General features: G+C 45.4%; 2 protein-coding genes across 3 annotated transcripts in view; one reads left to right on the top strand and one right to left on the bottom strand.

Annotated features, from left to right (window-relative positions):
• Nucleotides 1-4,825, bottom strand: part of nup37 (nucleoporin 37) — a 19,599-nt gene extending 14,774 nt beyond the window's left edge. The window contains exons 1-3 of one of the 2 annotated variants that reach the window (XM_048268641.1): nucleotides 4,754-4,825; nucleotides 3,382-3,800; nucleotides 2,898-3,022 (exon numbers count right to left, since the gene is read on the bottom strand). In XM_048268641.1, coding sequence (XP_048124598.1) covers nucleotides 2,898-3,022; nucleotides 3,382-3,546 — 290 coding nt within the window. In that variant the 5' untranslated portion in view covers nucleotides 3,547-3,800; nucleotides 4,754-4,825. Of the gene's footprint in view, nucleotides 1-2,897; nucleotides 3,023-3,381; nucleotides 3,801-4,409; nucleotides 4,498-4,753 lie in introns of those variants that run through there. The other variant, XM_048268640.1, reaches the window with a different exon arrangement.
• Nucleotides 4,826-5,239: 414 nt separating this feature from the next.
• Nucleotides 5,240-18,742, top strand: part of LOC125310872 (PARP1 binding protein) — a 17,164-nt gene continuing 3,661 nt past the window's right edge. Inside the window, exons 1-10 of the mRNA XM_048268639.1 lie at nucleotides 5,240-5,367; nucleotides 5,594-5,748; nucleotides 6,103-6,336; nucleotides 7,094-7,207; nucleotides 9,135-9,305; nucleotides 9,427-9,581; nucleotides 10,761-10,938; nucleotides 12,060-12,241; nucleotides 12,645-12,720; nucleotides 18,049-18,274. Coding sequence (XP_048124596.1) covers nucleotides 5,599-5,748; nucleotides 6,103-6,336; nucleotides 7,094-7,207; nucleotides 9,135-9,305; nucleotides 9,427-9,581; nucleotides 10,761-10,938; nucleotides 12,060-12,241; nucleotides 12,645-12,720; nucleotides 18,049-18,274 — 1,486 coding nt within the window. The 5' untranslated portion in view covers nucleotides 5,240-5,367; nucleotides 5,594-5,598. The remainder of the gene's footprint in view (nucleotides 5,368-5,593; nucleotides 5,749-6,102; nucleotides 6,337-7,093; nucleotides 7,208-9,134; nucleotides 9,306-9,426; nucleotides 9,582-10,760; nucleotides 10,939-12,059; nucleotides 12,242-12,644; nucleotides 12,721-18,048; nucleotides 18,275-18,742) is intronic.

The raw sequence follows: 18,742 nt of genomic DNA, 5'->3' as shown, positions 1-18,742 counted from the left end.
CTCCCTCTACCCCCACTTCCCCTCTTTTCCATCCCTCCATCTTTCCCCAAGCCCCTTTTCACTCAATTTTTCCCCTGTTCCCTTACCTCTCACTCCCACCCTCCCTCGATGTCTCCAGCCCTCTCCACCTTCCCTTAACTTCTCCCCTCTGCCTCCCTCTCCCCACCTCACGGGAACCAGAGATTGGTGCTTTTTCTGGCAGGTGTGGGGGTCGTTTGGTCGCCCCGCGCTGCAGTAGTCCGCGCGAAACCCGAGGAGGAAGCACAGGCGGAGCACTGGAACGTCTCGGAGGCCCACCAGCGTCATCACGCACGCACACACCCACGTCATCGCTCAGGGGCTCCCATCGACCCTGCACCCCAAAACTACACACACACACACACACACACACACACACGCACACACACACGCGCACACACACACACACACGCACACACACACACACACACACACACACAGAGCCAGGTCCGGACCCCGCTACCCAGCCAGGAAGCATCGCCGTCGCCAGGGGAAACGGGCCCTGTGGGAGGCCAGCAATGGCCAGTGAGGCAGAAGGGAACCCTGGCAACGGCACAACTGACCCACAAACACCTGGAATGACCTCCAGAGGTCACGAGTACACAGCGCAGAGAGAATGAGGGTAAAAAGGGAAGCAAGGAAGGAAGAAAGGAACAAATGAATAAAGGAATGATGGAAAAGAGAAAAGAAAGGAAAAAGTGAATGAGTGGATAAATGACAGGAATGGGGCAACTTACAAGAGGGAATGTATGAATGAATGAATAAATGAGTGCAGAAGTGTAGGATGGTAGAGAGACAGTGAGTCGTAATAACCACCGTTTTAATAACCATTAACTGGCCAAGTCGATTATTACTACATCTTGCCAAGGGGACTACAGTTGAAAATTAGCCAGCTGGCTAACACAGGCACATAGAGAAATGATGATTAATGTGCGTTGTCCTTATAAATAAATTAAATGAAAGTGTGTGCAGGTGTGGGGTGAGAAGGTGAAGGTGAGACAGTAGCCGGAAACGTCCGGACAAAAAGAAAGACAGACAGACAGACAGAAAGAAAGAAAGAAAGAAAGAAAGAAAGAAAGAAAGAAGTAATGATTAACGAGGGCCAAAGGCCAGATTAGCCACAAACCCACTATCAAGCTAGGACGACACAAGGCAATATTCAAGATTACAGGTGAAAATGGTCGGGGCTTCATGCTGCCAGAATAAAAACACAACATTTGCTTTCCCACTATCAGTCTGTGTTGTCGCAAATCTCGCCACCTCGATGTTAACGTCATACCCTGACCCAGTTCAAGCAGAGCATCAGGGGTTGCTGTTGCTGTTTTTTGCCCCGACGAAGATTAACTGTTTATCACACAAATAAAGCACAAGGTAGACTCCTCTATTCCTTTCCATAATGTGCAATACATTTCACAGTGACAGTAACCTTTGTTTACAGTAGAGCACCACTTGAGATGCGAGACTGCTGTGTGTGTGTGCAGAGGTTTTGGGACGAGTGGTGAGACAGACGTGTAAAGCAGAATGAACCCTTGACTCCTCTAATTACAGGCAGCACAGCAATGAGGGAAACAGCAAGTCCTAAAGGGGGAGGAGAGGAGGTGGAGGAGGAGGATGATTGCAACGACAACGATGGAGAGGAGGGGACAGAAACGCACGCGCGCACACCCACACACACCCAGGGCCTGACTCCAGTTCCCAGCAAAGAGGCATTGCCGTCACCAGGGGAGCGGTGATAGCATAGTGGCTAAGGAACCGGGGCTAGCAAACGGTAGCCAAACAAGTTGAAGGAATGCCCTTGAGCAAGTACGCAAGTAAGTAAATAAGTTTAATTTATATAGCACATTTAAGACCAAAGTGCGTCACAAAGAAAGAATAATTAATTCAGAAAATAATAAGAATAAGAAAAATAATTCAGTGGAAATGCATGGATTCCAGTTTCTTCCAGTAGCAGCAACTGGAATCCATGCATTTCCACTGAATTATTTTTGGAATCTGATCCCTTATCATAGCTGTTCATTCTTACTCGTTGCTCGACTTATCGTGACTAAATTCAAGATGGCTGCAAACGCTAAACTTTGTGAAGATACTGTCTGTATAAATCGTCTTGTAAGTAAACTACCAGTGCTTTTTCAAAGTTCTCAATGTCTCGTTTTAAATGTCAGGGCCCTCGGAAGTCTACCAATGAAGTGTTTTGATACATTAAGCCTCGTAAATGGGTGTAAAACAGTGATTTATTTGCATGGCTAGCCCGATGCCGAAGCACCACTACTGAAAAAGCTGTTGGTAGCATCGGCTAACTAGCGCCAGATTTTGGAGTGCAGGGGACAAGCCGAGATGGGCTATGAGACATACGTTCACACTTGGTATCATGTTTCAATACCCTTTAGGTCAATATCACACCGGAATTCTCCTTTAACCATGACCAGCTCTGGGGAAACTGGCCCTTTTAAGAACTGCCGTACGTAAGTCGCTTTGGAAGCTTAGCTAAAAGTTAAGTTCAGTCAGTTCAGTTAAGATTGTCAGCCAAATGAGTAGATTAGAAGGGAGAAGAGGAGAAAGATGCTCCTGCTTTGATTTCTGCTGCTGTTGTTTACTCCAAACAGGAAGTGTAAGGAACAGCAGCATGTGTGTGAAATAAACACTAATGCCATCTGCACTCCCTAAACAATCGGTCATATCTAGCCTTGCCATATTCAGCAATCATGAGGAGTCTCTTCAGAGCTCATCTCTTATGTTGACCTTTCTTTTTAACATGCCCACTCTTTGGGGAGGAACAAACTACTCCCACAAGAGAGTGGTTGGGCAAATTGATGTGAACACACACACACACACACACACACACACACACACACACACACACCTGTCCAGATATAACTCACCTGATGACCTGGGGCAATTTGTCCAGACGTGACTCAGGGCTCCAGGCCAGAGTGTCGATGCGTACCCCGTGATGGAACACGCGCAGGGTGTCAAACTCCAGGCCCTCCACCTCCAAGTCCTCCTCCTGAGGCAAGCAGACAGACAATGAGTTTTCAGGGTCCTCAGCATCAACAATGAGACTGTAAGACTGAACATGACGACGGGACGTTCATACAGTTGAGTTTGTGTTCTTTTAATCAAATGCACTCTTACTGTATCTTGAAATTATTCTATTTTATGTACTTTACTTTTTCCCAAGCTATCGTCACAAGAGAGTGGTTGGGTAAATTTGTATGAACACATACACGCACAGCACACACTTCTGTATATTATGTATACTTTTAACTACAACCTCACAGGAGTTGCACAAGCTCCTTCATCACCTTATAGTCAACCTAAGCTACACACACACACACCTTCTCTCAGGAGAGAGCGTGTTCTCACCTGGAAGCGACACACTGCCACTACCACAAACAAGTTTCCCCCGTAGGCAAGCAGCGAGCCAGCCGATCCCGACTCAAAGGGACTGAACTCCACCACGTGCACGTAGTCCTCGCAAGTCACTGTGTAGCTCGGGCCGCGGTTGCCCCCCTCCAAGCCTCCTCCCATCTCCGATTCAGTCCAAAGAATTTACCCGCCAAACACTCACTGGTCCACAGTACAGATCCAAATGCACCAGTAGCTCTAGTGGGAGCAGTGGAAGATGGTGATCTGGTTTTACTGGTGGATGTGAAAGAGTTGGTTATAGGCTAGGCCTCCACTGGTAGCAGTATAAAGTTAGTAAGCTTTTCCACCATGAGAGGACCAACTCGAAACTGCTGGTGTTGTGCGTTCTCAACAGTTCAATAAAAAGACATCAGAACCTGTAACAAAAGAAGCGAGAATGACAACATTTCCCACGTCTGTGTTAAATTAGATTAAAAAGCAAGGATATGTTGATTTATCTATAGAGCTTATGGCTATGAGGGGTAGAAACATGACACATATGCAATGGGCAATAAGAGGAATAGGCTCAGGTTCCACTTGGAAAAACATTGTGGGTCAGGCACATGTTAAAGTACAAAAAACTTTCAGTATGTGTCAAAAGAAATAGACTTAATGCTCTTTTGCAATATTCACGTACGGGGCTACCACTGATTAGCCTCACTTATCCATATAAATCCACAAATAACATTCATCTCATGCATTCCGATATGGAAGACAGACAGCTTTTGACTTTGGCATGTAGGCTACAGTATGTTACTGCCACCGTATGACAGAGAATAACGTTGACAGCGGAAACGTCCACTTTGGAGAAAGAGTTGCACCCTCTGATACACCAGAGGTATATAATGCCTCTACGTTGGTAGTATCAGATGTGTCAATATATCTAACTCATTAACTAAGTGAACACGACCAAACTGCAACTAACAAACACTTGACAAATGTTAGCGATGTCCAGGTAGCAAAGCTATCTGGCTAACGTTACCTACTCTTTAGTTGTGCGGCACTTGTAGTTCAAATTAGTTCTTGAAATGATTAGCCAAAGACCAACAGGACATGAAATGTCCTTATATTGAGTTAAGCCGCTAGTTGTGTTATCCACCTGCTGCTAGGAGATGTAAATTCAACTGTGGCTTCAGACTCAACAATGTTATCATTTGCTTAACAAATGCTAGCGAGCTAACTGGCTAAAATAAAGCACGCAAAAGCATCTTCTAGCATAAACAGCTATGCACATTAAATGAAGGTCCGTAACCTCTGCTTCATACTTAATAACACCAAGTCTGGTGGTCTTAACAGTGACATATTGAACCATATTGACAGGGCACCATACCTAAAGCATGCTTTCCAGGCAGTGCATGTACCGGTACTTCAAATTTCGGACAGACGACAACGTCAGATCCGGTTTGGGTTAACATTCTCTGGTAGCCCACAGTAAACGTGTGTAAATAGTGAAATATTCTTTACGAATCCACAATATATATATATATATATACATATATATATATATATATAACCATACACTAAATCTCATTTTTCTCTTCAGAATCTCAAATGCAGGACGAAAACATCAACGATGAGGGCATGATCACGCCAAGAAAGAACTAAGATGAAATCATATCAATGAACAAGGCAATAGAAATGAATGTATTTTGTACATCTATGAACTTTTGAGTTAAACACTGAACCGCTTCTAATTCATGAACGATTTTTATTTGTATTTGTTTCAACGCATTTCAAAGCAGATGTAAGGAGGTGTGGCTACTGACGCGATTGAGCGTCATGTGCAAGACACCACATAATTGGACACGGAGCGGCTTTCTGGAGTTTTAAATTTTCAAAACAAGTTTGCCCCTTGTGACACGGCACGCTGATTGACTAGGGTTGGTTGGTCTTGGTAAAGGCTGCATTTCACATTTCTTGAAGAATTGTAATCAGACTTTCGAGGTAATTTGTCTTCCCAGAGGTCGTTGTTTCTATGTAAGGAGGCATAGTTAGCGTTGTAAAAACTCAGGAACAATAACGGTAGCACATAAGTTAGCATAGTCAAAATGTTAGACAACCAATATCTTTCAACTGAACTTGCAGTTTTCAACGCATTAGTGTTATAAGTTAGAACATGAACGTGAATGAATGTATAATCAGCATTTACTTTATTTATGCAACAATGTAGATACAATGGCGAGTCTCGAGGAGAACTTGAAGACTATGCTTAGAATCTTCAGGAGAGAATGCCACCGAATTCTGGAATCGGAGAGGACGACCATTCGAGGTTCAGACGAGATGCTTATGTCCCTACAACTCACTATGGCTGAAGTGAACAAACAGGTAGCCATTTTCTCCCGTCTTTACCAATCTCCTCTGTGCACCTGAATTGAAACGTAGCTTGGCTGCCGTAGCAGCGTGAATCAAATCGTGCGCAAGGCAGCATGGGAACACCCAGGCTAATTCCAAGGGCCCTGTACAGAGATAAGGGCCCAACATTTCTTGCAGCGGCCATGCATACCTTACATCTATTTGAACACATTTATCCGCTAACTGCCCTCCAAGAAGCATTAATACAATGCACTTATGAGGCCATTGCTTTATACATAAATATGGTTTAGTACATTTAGCCCTGTACCTTCTAATTTGTCCTTATGGGTCTCTTTCTCTCTCTCTCCCTCTCCTTCTGCTTGACAGGAGAGTGGAGAATTTGGCGTTGCCCTGAGCGACGTCCTCCTGTGCTGGAAGAGCTTGCTGCTGGACCGTCTCCAGCTACCCGACGGCGGGTCACCGCGCCCGGAAAACTACGAGCTTGTGCGGCGAGAGTATGAGTGCTTCATGAAGCGCACCAACACTGTGGACCTGATCGATGTCTACTTCATGTATAAACAGCTCAGGCTGGATACTGACCCTGAGGAGCTATTCACCCCAGTGAGTGTGTGTCCTTGACTGTGTGCGTGTAGGGTTCCCACGGGTCATGGAATTTCTGGACTTTCTTTCTTATCATTTTGGGGGCAACATCATGGAATACCAGGGAATTTTGTTGTAGCAGTTGAGCAATGACTTGCCCAAATACATTAATACAGATATTTGTATGCAGAATTGGTGTACTGGTTATTAGCTTTACTGCTTGCTTGAGTAACCCAACTTCAATTCCCATTTATTCATCTCCCGTTCCAAAAAAGTAAAAGATTCTTGAACGCTATGCAGCTGCTCTAAAAATCATTGGTCGGTACATTGTACCATGGAATGCAAGTCATGGAACAGACTTGATAGATGCTACTCCGCACACAGAATATTGACCCTGTGCAGCCACTCACCCCCAGTGTGTGTGTGTATTTGTGTTGATCTGTTTGTGTGTGGAGGTGGGGGGCATCCTGAAGCTTACCAACATTGTAGAACTGCTTAATGTCTGCCTCATGTTTAGATTAGATTCTGTTTAGATTAGATGTGTGAACAACTCTCTGTGTGTGTCTTCTTGATTTTGTGTGCGTGTGTGGATTCCTGGCACCCATCACAAGTTTCTACAAATTCCTCACGGTGGGCCTATGTTTACCCAGTAGTACTACAGTGTGTGTTTGTTTGTGTGTGTGTGTGTGTGTGTGTGTGTTGGAGTCATTTTTTACTACTCCATTTCCTAAACGTCTATCTCCTGACTCCCTCGACCTTTCTCTCCCTCTCCCTCCAGACCCAGCTGCTGCAGTTCCTCCTGGGTTCTCCAGACTGCTCAGAGGAGAGGAGCTCCATCCCCCCATGCCCGTCCACCCCCTCCTCTAGCCAGCCCAGGCCCTGCACTGCACAGGTACGGCTCTAACGCCAGCCACTACCCGCTAGAGTTTAACCAAAGTCCTTTTAGGCAAGTCCCTCCACTCGGCAGTCTCTGGTTTAACCCCCTCCTCAAGCCAGCCAGCCCAGGCCCTGCACTGCACGGGTACAGCTCTAACGACAGCCACTAGCTGGTAGAGTTTAATAATCTCAATTGTAGGCTGTTAAAAAGTATTAAACCAGATGTTCTATTCAGTTAAGTCTTAAATATCATCCGCCTAGCTGCCTGTGCCCTGAATACATTGAAAAAAAAAAAATGCGGTCTCTGTGGACAGCCCAGGCTCCAAAAACGGCAACAAAAACAACTTGGTCCAGGCTGGACATAACAAACTGTTCCAGCCTGTCACGGACGAAATGCGCGTTTTGAACGTCAACAGAAGTGACGTTACCCGATACCGCTTAGAGCACATCTAAGTCTTAAATAAAGGGGTTGGGTTGGAGCAGTGGTAGGGTCAGTCCCATTGCCCCCCTCCACTCCTTCCAGCCAGCCCAGGCCGCCCACTCCAAAGGTACAGGCATCAGCTGGTATACAGCAGTGGTAGGGTCTCCAATCAGGTCACCATACAAGGTCACATACATTTACGTTTGTAGGCATCACACCAGGTTTTTGTTTTGTTTGTTTTGAACAATTAAACAAGCTATTGCAAACTGCTCAAAGAGTAGCATTTCAGCAGACACTAAAGCTTTCTCCAAGATGTATTTCTTTCTCTTAAGCTGTTCATCATATCATGCGTTACCTGTACAGATCGAACAGTAGCCAAGAGAGTCAGAGTTTTTTTGCGAGAAATTCTGAAATGTAACAATCTCAATTTTAGATATAGAATATTGCATACCATGACTTCAATTAGATTGAATTGAGTTTTACATATGATGGAGGGCGTGTGTGGTCTCCAACCAGTGTCCACCTCCTCCCCTGAAGTAAACAAGCTAAACAGTGAAGGAACAAATGTTAAGGGAAAATAATTCACACATTTACCATTTACAGCTGTGGGAACAACACACACACACACACCTCTAGTCAGTAGCTCCAGCTAGTCAGCCATCTCCCCAGGAGAAGGGGCCAAGGTGGGTTGGGGTGTGTGTTGCTTGGGCCAGGTATGAGTTAGAGGTCCGGATTGGGTAACAGCAGCTCTGGAGACCTCTCCGTCCTCTCCTCTCCAGATATTCACGGCCGAACAGAAGGTGGTTTGTTCGGCCGTGAGACGGCGGTGTTGGCCGAGGGTGTTGTTGAGCAACCCGAGTTGCAACCCCTCAAATCTGGCAAAGAGAGCCATTCTCTCTCTCTCTCTCTCTCTCTCTCTCTCTCTCTCTCTCTCTCTCTCTCTCTCTCTCTCTCTCTCTCTCTCTCTCTCTCTCTCTCTCTCTCTCTCTCTCTCTCTCTCTCTCTCTCTCTCTCTCTCTCTCTCTGGTTACTCTATCTCTTTCACTTTCTTTTTTTCCCCTCTCCCACCTTCTCTCTTTTTGTCCTCTTTTTTTAATTCCCTCGCTTATTCTCTACCTCTTGCTCCAGTCTCTCTTCTATTCCCACTCTATAACTCCTTCTCTCTCTCTCTCTCGCTCTCCCCCCCCCCACGTCTGGGATCACTCCCGTCTCTTATTAACAGGAGCATTAAATCGTATCACACAGATTTAAGAGGGTAATGTGAATTCGATTACCGAGCGGATGTTTCAAAGCACAGTACAATGTAGCTTTAGCTCTCTGGACCCGGGTATGGCTGCAAAGTCCTTCCTGTGATTTACGATTCGCTAAGCCGAATTGCTACCGTTACCGGGGGCAACGAAGTTCAAGAGAGCTGCTGTGAGGCTGAGCTCACTCTCTCGCTCTCTGTGACGCCCCGCGTTGCTGGGGCAATCCTTAGAAGCGTTTGTTTATTTGGAATGTTTCTATTGTCTGATGGTTCCAGATGCGGAGGGTGGCGAGGAGAGTGTTCTGTTCCTACCTGGGCCTTCTGGTCAATTCCAAGAATGACCTGTCTCTGGCCAACGTGTTGGACAGTCCCTGCCGTGCTCTTGGACGCACAGCCTTCACAGACATCAAGCACGCGGCTCGGAACAGTCAAACCTCCCTATTCCTGGTAATGCAGGGATTTTGTCAGTAATTCACCCTTTCATATCTATTTACCATTCCTACCGGTTATGACTCATTCTCTAGGAGTCTGTGTGTTAACTCTGTGTGTGTCTGTGTCTGTGTCACAGGCCGTGACCTCCTTTGTGCGGGCAATTCAGCTGGGCGGTAAAGGTTATGCCCCTGCTGAGTCTGACCCACTTAGGAGGCACCTGAAGGGCCTGTGTGAGTTTGTCCACTTCACTGACCAGCTGGAGGAGCTGCTGGGAGAGTCCCCGGAACCCAGGTACCCACAAACCTGTGCTGAATTACCATTTCATCACATGCATCACCATTTTCAATTGACAATCATTCAATTGTGACCGAGTGCATCACCATTGAGTGTCAGGTCAGACTGCCATAGACCTCTTAAGTTCACCTACAAACAGGACCCAAAAGCGGCCGTCTTTACCCATGTATGGAGTTCCGGGTGCCATGTTTACCCATATATGGAGATCCGGGCATCATATTATTTGGGTAAAGATGGCAGCTGCTTTGGGTCCTTTTTGTAGGAAAACTTCAGAGGTCTATAATCAATAAGACAATAAGCTTGGCTCACTGCCATTGCACTCACTCCAACAGCCAAATGAAGTGCTAATTGGCCATTTCCATTTCCCATCATCACAATGATGATTACCACCGTTATTGGATATTGCTGCACACAAGTAAACACTACGGCATATTCGTCCATGGATATTAGAAACAGATGGATCTTACAAATCTGTGTTCTGTTCTGCCTTATTGATGTGGCTTTTATCCTCATTTGCTTGCGTATAATGCATTCAAGATACAGTGCCCTTTGCCATTTTACCAGACCTGAACCATTTGTCTCGAAATCTGTTTTTCGACCTCGCTTTAGGAAAAAAGTAGACCTGGTGTAGACCTACCTCTTTAAAAAGAAAAAAGAAGGTCCTAATGACGTCTGCTTGAATGATCATGATGGCATTCAAATGTTGAGACCAGTTTATCTGGCCTACATCAAAGTGGTACACGATGCTCAAAAGCACAAGGTCATTTCAGCTTTTCCCCTGATGTGATTGCCTAAATCTTGATTTTTTTTTTTTTTTTTTGAGTGCCAAACAAGAGGGTATTTCCTTGATCGAACGTGATTGTAGCGCTATAACCTGAAAACATTCAAGATGCTTCCTGAGCCTTGCAACATCTGGCAATGCAAAAGAAAACCACACGAACAACAATGTGTTTGTGTGTGGGTGTGTGAAGTATTGTGCAAGAACGCACTGTTCCTATTCTGCAATTGATAAAGTATGGCACAAACAGTCATTTGAATCAGCATGGACTAATTACTGGGGAAGTCATTAGTTTTAGTTGCTTTATACTATGTGTGCACATATACCTTTGTCTATGGGCCATATCTATGTGTGCTCATGCGCGTGTGTGTGTGTTTGTGCGCGCATGTGTGTTACAGTGTGGCCGGAGCTAAGCTTGTGGCCCGCATGCGTACGGCTCTCCTGAAGGGTTGCAGCAGTGGAGACCCCGTCTATACGGCGGTGGATGATGCGGCGAACGTGCTCAAGGAACGCATCGGTCAGATCCATAGCGCTCACCAGCAGTCGGCTCTCACAATGGGCATCAGCCCTGCCAGGGTACTTTGCACTACAGTTAACACTTGTTTATGTCTGTGGTATGGTTATGGGACTTTGCAGACGCCTTTGTCCAAAGCGACACACAAATACAAAAAATCAACATAATATTTAACAAATAACAGGGAACAGATTAGAATGTTGGTCAAACTATAATAAGGAGAATGGCAATAATAAATGACGTCAATTCAATAAATAGCCTAATAAAATAAGCAATGAAAATGAGGGGAATAGACAATAATAAACAATAGTGTACATTCAATCAATAATATAAAAAACAATGACATGGTAAGACTATATTAAGGAGAATATCAATAATAAACAATAATGTCAAATTAATTAAACAGTGTTAAAAAGAATTAAAATTAGTGTACTGATACAGCACAGATAAAGATGCACCAGAGTCTGTGTGCAGTAAGCACTGTGCAGCAAGTGCATGCAGATAAAACAGAAAACAGGCCTAAATCCTGTCTTAGTAACACCCCCAATTATGACCACTTTTGTTTGGAAATTCTAAAACAACAATGTTTTTTAACACTTCAAAATAACATTTGCTAAATTAACCTTACATTTTTCAGTAGCCATAGGTGTGTAGATTTGAACAAAATCTGGTTTGGTTCTTAACAGGAGCATTTACTGCCTGAAATATCCGATTTTGTTTACCACGCTCAGAGTTATAGTGCTGGCCTGATGGGTTGCCTATTTACGCCGTTTCAATGGCACATGAACGGTTAGACCGAGAATTCTCGTCATGAAATTAAAATTCCACTGGAGCTCCAAGCGGATGTGTACCGCATAACCTTACAACACTGTTTACAGCTCTTGAGTCCGCGGTAAAATGTCATTTTTTTTGGTACATAGCTAATTTAGATACACCTATGGTGTGGGTGCTTGCGTTTCTTTAGGAATCCGCCGTCTTGGTTTGTATAGAAATGGATATTAAGTGACACATACACGCAAGACGGTGGAAATACGGGACCGACGGTAATAGGGGGAGTTCCGATAGCTCAGTCTGGAGCATTTAGTTTTAACACGGCTATCTATCTGAAACATTTTTGCACTAATTGCATTCATAGGACCCTGTAACATGTTTTCTGTTTCTTGTTCTCTCTATTCCCTTCCAGCCTAGAGCGTACGCCATCAACCATGCGACAGCTTACATCGGCCGGGACACGGTCAAGGTGCTCATGAATCTGCTGGATGAGGAGGCTCTGGCGCCGACCTGCAGGAACAAGGCAGAACTGCTCACTGATGACCAATCAGTGCTCAGTGGAGCAGAGGGAACTTCCCTTCTCAGTCTTTACAAGTGAGTAACAGTGCCAACGAACAATAATAAAAAATCATATAAAATCACAAATTAGCTCAATGAAATCATATGAAGCGAAGGACACTGTAACAGCAAGTCCAAACAAACGTATACCTACCATAGGTACAATTTGTAGGGGAGTGAGGGTCTTGGTTTTCTAGGGGAGTGAGGGTCTTTGTTTTGTAGGGGAGTGAGCATCTTGGTTAGCTTCTCTGTGGTATGAGTGGACTTTCCCATTTCCCATTGAATACAGGCAGACATCTTGAATGGCCAGTATAGAGGGCACTGGTACTGTTACGTCTACTCCTGTGTTTAAATTCTTGAATGACCTTCTGAGACCTTTCTGCATGTCTACATGTTTTTAGTTTTTATTGTGCTGTTCCTTTGCCACCTACATCTGCAGGTCTCCAGAGGTGGTGACTGGGACCTCTCCAAAGCCCTTACGCAGTCGCGTCCAGGCAGCACAGGCCAAAGGAAAGGTGTGTGTGTGTGTGTGTGTGTGTGTGTGTGTGTGTGTGTGTTGATCATTCCCATATCACAGACAGATAAATAACACAGTGCCTAAATCAGAGGTGGGCAAACTACGGCCTGTATCCGGCCCACCGAGCATTTAATTAGGTTATCATAGGCTGTTCTCTATTTTATTTTTTTCCCTGTGATGTATGCGGCTCGCCGACCAATATTCAAAACCCAATGTGGCCCTTGAGCCAAAACGTTTGGCCACCCCTGCCCTAAATATAGCCTGGGTTTTCCCATGTCTTACGCGAGCAATTTTATTCACGCTGCTAGGCAGCCTGGATTCCTTGGACCTCAACGAAGGAACCAACCAATCACAGAACGGAGTGTGTGTTCATGTTTGGCTGAAATGAACTGCAAGCATCATCCATTATCAGAACATAATCTGGAACACTGCCTCAAGGCAACACCTGTAGGCCAACAGTACCTCACCAACAACCAGGCTGGAGATTTGGACAGCTGCATCTCTCTCTCTCTCTCTCTCTCTCTCTCTCTCTCTGCATGCTATATGAACCGGTCTCTCAGTGGGAAGTTTAGTTTTCTAACCCACAGCACTACCCTGTCTCTCACCCGGGACACACAAGGCTCACCGCCGTCTCCTCCCCTTCAGAACAGCCTCCCCACTGTTGGTCTCTGGTAGAGTGTGTGTGTGTCATCTGATGGCAGTCTCATGTTGGAGGTTTGGCGTGGAGCCCTGGAGCTGTTCTTGCGTTGGGAAAGCCCTGTGGGTATACATTTTACAGTTGGACAGCAGTGAATTCAGAGGGGGTGGGAATGTGGTATAGTGTATCTCGTGCGTGCGTCTCACGCGCGCGCAAGCTCAACCTTTTCTGTGTATGTGCAAGTTATGCATCCTGTTTATATAGAGACTAATATATTGTACGAGTTTGAACGTAATGAAGGAAAAAGGCACTTTTATATTGGGTTCAGTAGCTTTATCAACAAGAAATAAAACCCCATTTCTCTTGCTCACTCTCTCTCTCTTTCCCTTCCTCTGAACATGTATGCTAAACTCATTTCGTGAGCTAGCTCCTTTATTTGATTGCACTAGCAGATGTCACGTTAGCTTCCCTGCAAGTCTGGCCGCTCTCCTGTCCGATGAGCTGAAATGGGCCTCCGAACGCTTCCCAGTTTCCTGCGGAAGCGTCGGCTTTTGCTTTGAGGATGCCGTGTCTGTCTCGCGGCCGTGTAACCTGAGAGAGAGTGAGGTTATAGTTTCCTGTTACACTCTACTCTGGATGGTGAACCGGTCCGGTCTGCCCTGTCCTGGCCAAGCGTGCATGCATGCTGTGTGTTGACCCGTCCAGACAGGTGACGTCATCAGTGCAGCATCGATTGAGTGACACCAAAGTCCTTTTAGGCAAGTCCCTCAACTCGGCGGCCATATGACAACGCTTTTTGGGCACTTGTCGGGCATCCATTTCGGCAGAAATGCGCATGCGCAAGACTTCACGACACCAATCTTGCTCCAGCGGCGAGATCACAACACATGATTGGCACGATGTCTTCACAACACACCATATGATTGGCTCAATGTATTCACATCACACCACGCGATTGGCTCAATGCATTCACATGTCGACGTTTTGCCGAGGAAGGGGTGGGATATGTGTAGACCAAGAACCAAGACCAAGTTTGTAGAGCTCTGTTCTAGAATCTTTGGTGTAGACAATGGCCATATTGGCGTGACAAGCTAGCCCCATGCATTTCTATGGAGTTTTTTTTTTTGAGTGCTGTGTCTCCACATTAGAAAGTCTCTGGTGACACACACACACACACACCACACACACACACACACACACACACACACACACACACACACAGAAGGAGAGAGATGTGCTGAGTGGTTTGATGGGTTAGGCTGTGGGCGAGGAAGAAGAGGAAGAGTTATGCATTGCAGTCATTGTCTTGTCTGTGCAGAATGTTAACACACTCTGATATCATTTAGCACCACTCTAGACCTCCCGGCTGAAGGAGATGCTCTCCTGCCAAGGCTTGCCGACTCGGGAGGAAAAGTGGCCTTTAGTTCTGTTTGTGTGCTTCTTGTATTGTCTTCATTCAGTCCCTCTATACTTCAGTCTTGCTTGCCCTCATGAATGAATGAATGAATGAAGTTCAAGTTGCCCCAAGGGGAACTTGTCTTGCACTTAGGAGCCATAAATTACATAGCGCTACACATCACTTAGACATACAGACTCGCACGATGATACATAGAATGACAAACGAATCTAAACAGGGTTCCCATGGGTCATGGAATTTCTGAAATATAATGGAATTTTTGGAAGTCTATTCCAGACATGGAAAGTCAGGGGATTTTATCATTTTCAGGACAAAGTCATGGAATATCAGGGAATTTTGGGCAGGAAAAAATGTACTTGCCAAAATACATTAATACAGATATTTCCATGCAGAATTGGTGTATATCTGGTTATTAGCTTTACTGCTTGCTTGGGTAGCCCAACTTTGTTTATTCAATGCTCTAAAAAAGTAAAAGATTTTTGAGCGCTACGAGGCTGCTCTGAAGTCATTGGTCGGTATATTGTGCCAGGGTCAGAGTGATGTTTCAGTTCTATGGTCGCACTCACTTGCTTAATTTAAAGGACAAGGATGATGCCGACGCACAGAAAAGAAACTCGTCAACAAAAAAAATGGATTTGGGTGGATGAATGCATGAATGAATCGTTGTAGCTTGAATGCATGAATGAATCGTTGTAGCTTGAATGTTATTTATAGAAAAAGTCGCTTTGTATAAAAGCGTCTGCTAAATGAGTAAATGAAGTCTGCACAAACTACATTACCCAGAATCCTCTGTACTTCTGGCTCGAGTTCAAAGCGTTGCACTGAGATGCAGGTAGTTACCTAATGCGCTTCCCAAAGTATCTGTATCCTGTTTCTTATTTACGCCATTCAGAGCAAATCCACCTGCCAGCTTTTATGATTCAATGCATCTTTTTGATCTTTGTAAAAGAGAGAGAGTGTGTGTGTGTGTGTGTGTGTGTGTAACCCCCATCTTGGAGAGTAATTGCGATCACCTGCTGTTTTTGGAATGGCATCAGTGCCGGATCCTGTCGGTCGGATGCTTTCCCTCGCCTCTCCCGACCCGGTCACTCGGTCCACAGGGGTTACGTAAGGACAGTAGCAGGCTGCCTTGCCGTTTCTCTCTTCTCCATCACTCTTTTTCCCCTTCATCACTCTCTTTTCTCTTCTCAATCACTCTTTTTCTATCCATGTCTTTAATTTTCCATCACAGCCTTTCCCTCATTCCTTTTGTTCTTTTTTCAGACTGCCTGGTATTAATGACTTGCTCTGTTAGCCTCACTGCCTGACATGGAGCAAATCCTCTGTTTAGTCTCATTTCTTTCTTTCTTTCTTTCTTTCTTTCTTTCTCAAACCTCCACATCAGCCCAGCCTTTTTCTTTCTTTATTTCTGCACCCCATCTGCATTAGATGAATACCTCCGGGAGACCCACTGAATTTTTCTTTTCTTTTTTTAAAGTTGTCATTTGTTCACTTACTGCAGCTGTGTTTGTGTGTGGAGCAGGTGAACCTAATCTCGGTTTGTGTTGCTGTTTGAAGGGTGGTGCAGGCAACTGCTCTAGTGTGTGTGTGTGTGTGTGTGTGTGTGTGTGTGTGTGTGTGTGTGTGTGAGACCTGTTCTGTGTATCTGAGCAAGGCTAGCAGAACCGGTGTGAGGCAGGCAGTGCGCTGTTGTTGTCTTAGGTGTTCTTCTGAGGATAACTTTAAACAGCTCTCATCTCCGCACTTTGATCCTCCCCTGCCCCAACCAGCACCAAGATCTGCCCCCCTACACTCACCAACACCCAATACTGCCCCAACCAGCACCCAGATCTGCCCCCCTACACTCACCAACACCCAATACTGCCCCAACCAGCACCCAGATCTGCCCGGTCTACCCCCACCAACCCCCAGCCCCCCTCTCTGCCCCCACCCAGCTGTGCATACTGTTCCCCCCTCCTGCCTCCCTTTCTTACTCCCACTTTTTTCCTCCTTCGTCTGAGTCTCTCTCTCTCTCTCTCTCTCTCTCTCTCTCTCTCTCTCTCTCTCTCTCTCTCTCTCTCTCTCTCCCCCCCTCTTGAAGGGAGAAAAGCCTTGAATCCTGATAATCCAGGGCAGGCGCACATCAAAAGGCAACAGAGGGGAGGAGTGCAGAGTGGAGATCAACACTTCTCCTGAACCCATACACACACATACTGCCCCCACCATGATCAACACTTCTCCTGAACCCATACACGTGCACACATACACACCCGTACACACATACTGCCCCCACCATGATCAACACTTCTCCTGAACCCATACACATGCGCACATACACACTCCCACACACACATACACACACACACACACACATACATACCGCCCTTGCCATGATCCACACTGCTCCTTTACCCATACACATGCACACACCCGTACACTTGTGTACACACACACATACACATGCACACATACACACTCCCTCACACAAATACCGCCCCTGCCATGATCCACACCCCTGAGATCTTTAACCGCTTGTTAGAGGAGCCTGAGAAGGCCAGCCACACCTTGCTCAGGGCTTAGGGTGGATTTGATGCATCAGTGCTGTAACTCCCAAGGCCTGCTGCTCTCATAGAGCTAAGAAACACACACCCACCGACGCGGTACTGTCTTACATCACAGGAAACTCGCCTGCATAAAGCTCAGCTCAGCAACACACTGCAAAGCTAAACATTGTTGAGCTGTTATTTGAGGTCAAATTGTGCATCTCTTTGCTGTTGGGAAGTGGTTTTCTCTCTAGCTTTGAATCCTCATTATGTCTGAATAATCAAGTCGATACCTTCACCATGGTTTCTGTCTATACATGTGTCCTTCATATATGCCTGTGTGCACTGTTTGTAAAGCCCTGTATGATTGGTCTTTGTCGTTGCTGTATGTCACTATACATAGAGGCGAAAATGAGCCTGTGCAACCAAAAACGGACATTCGTCAGCTTTGTGTATTCTGTTGTACCCCCCCCCCCCCATGCCTCTCCCTTTCTGCTTGGGAAAGACAGTGTGCCGCAAGCATGAGAATAAATTAATAAGTAAATGTTTGTCACAAAGCATAACAAGGAGAAAATTGCTGCAATTAAAACAAATGTGTTGGAATCAACACAAACTGTGTTATCCCTATCTGGACACAGAGATGTGTTAAACGAGAAAACACAGCTTGTTTTTAAGAGTGGGAGCAGTCAAAAGTAAGTTTCCACATGGTATGACCTAAAGATCGGCCTTAAACTTGTCTTGATTTCCCAGGTGAAGGAGCGAGGCCTGCGCTCTCAGTTTGCCTGCACGTACGTTGAGGTGGACGACCCACCGCTGAACCGGGTTCTGGACTTCCCCAGCACCAGCCAGCTGCCCACCTGCAAGCACCCTGCTCCGAAGCGGCCGCTGCACCGCCCAGCGCTGGTCACAGACTGGGGCAGGGATTCCGAGAACCAGGAGTCTGCTGTACCGAAGGAATCACATGGGCTAGATAACGGTAAAAGCGCTTACTGATAAGGATGATGGATGATGAGGATGATGGATGATGATAATGATTGATGATGATCCTAATAATAGTAATCATAATAAAATAAGTTACATTTATATAGGGCCTTACACAAATTCCAGGTCGCTTTACACAATGATAATCATTGAATTGAATTGAGATGTGTGTAGGTTTCTAGCTTTCTCCGCTAAAATGCTTTTATATGTAAAGTCCTCGATTCTGGAATCGTGAAATATTACTTTGTCCGCTTGTTAGCTCTTTGGAGATGGCTTTTGCTTGTTGTTAATCCTTTACCTCCACAACAAGGGGGAATAAGTCACGAGAAGTATGCTATTTACAACAACAGAGTAAAATATAAATATATTTTGACTCTTTATAAATATATTGCAACCTTTAATCAATTAGCTAGTTTAACATAATTGACAAGACATTGAAACCGAAACATTGATTAGTCAGCTT

The sequence above is a fragment of the Alosa alosa genome, chromosome 17 (genome assembly GCF_017589495.1).
Source record: "Alosa alosa isolate M-15738 ecotype Scorff River chromosome 17, AALO_Geno_1.1, whole genome shotgun sequence".
Classification (NCBI taxonomy): Eukaryota; Metazoa; Chordata; class Actinopteri; order Clupeiformes; family Clupeidae; genus Alosa; species Alosa alosa.
The sequence above is the reverse complement of the archived record's forward strand: the minus strand, read 5'-3'. Positions and strand labels throughout refer to the sequence as shown.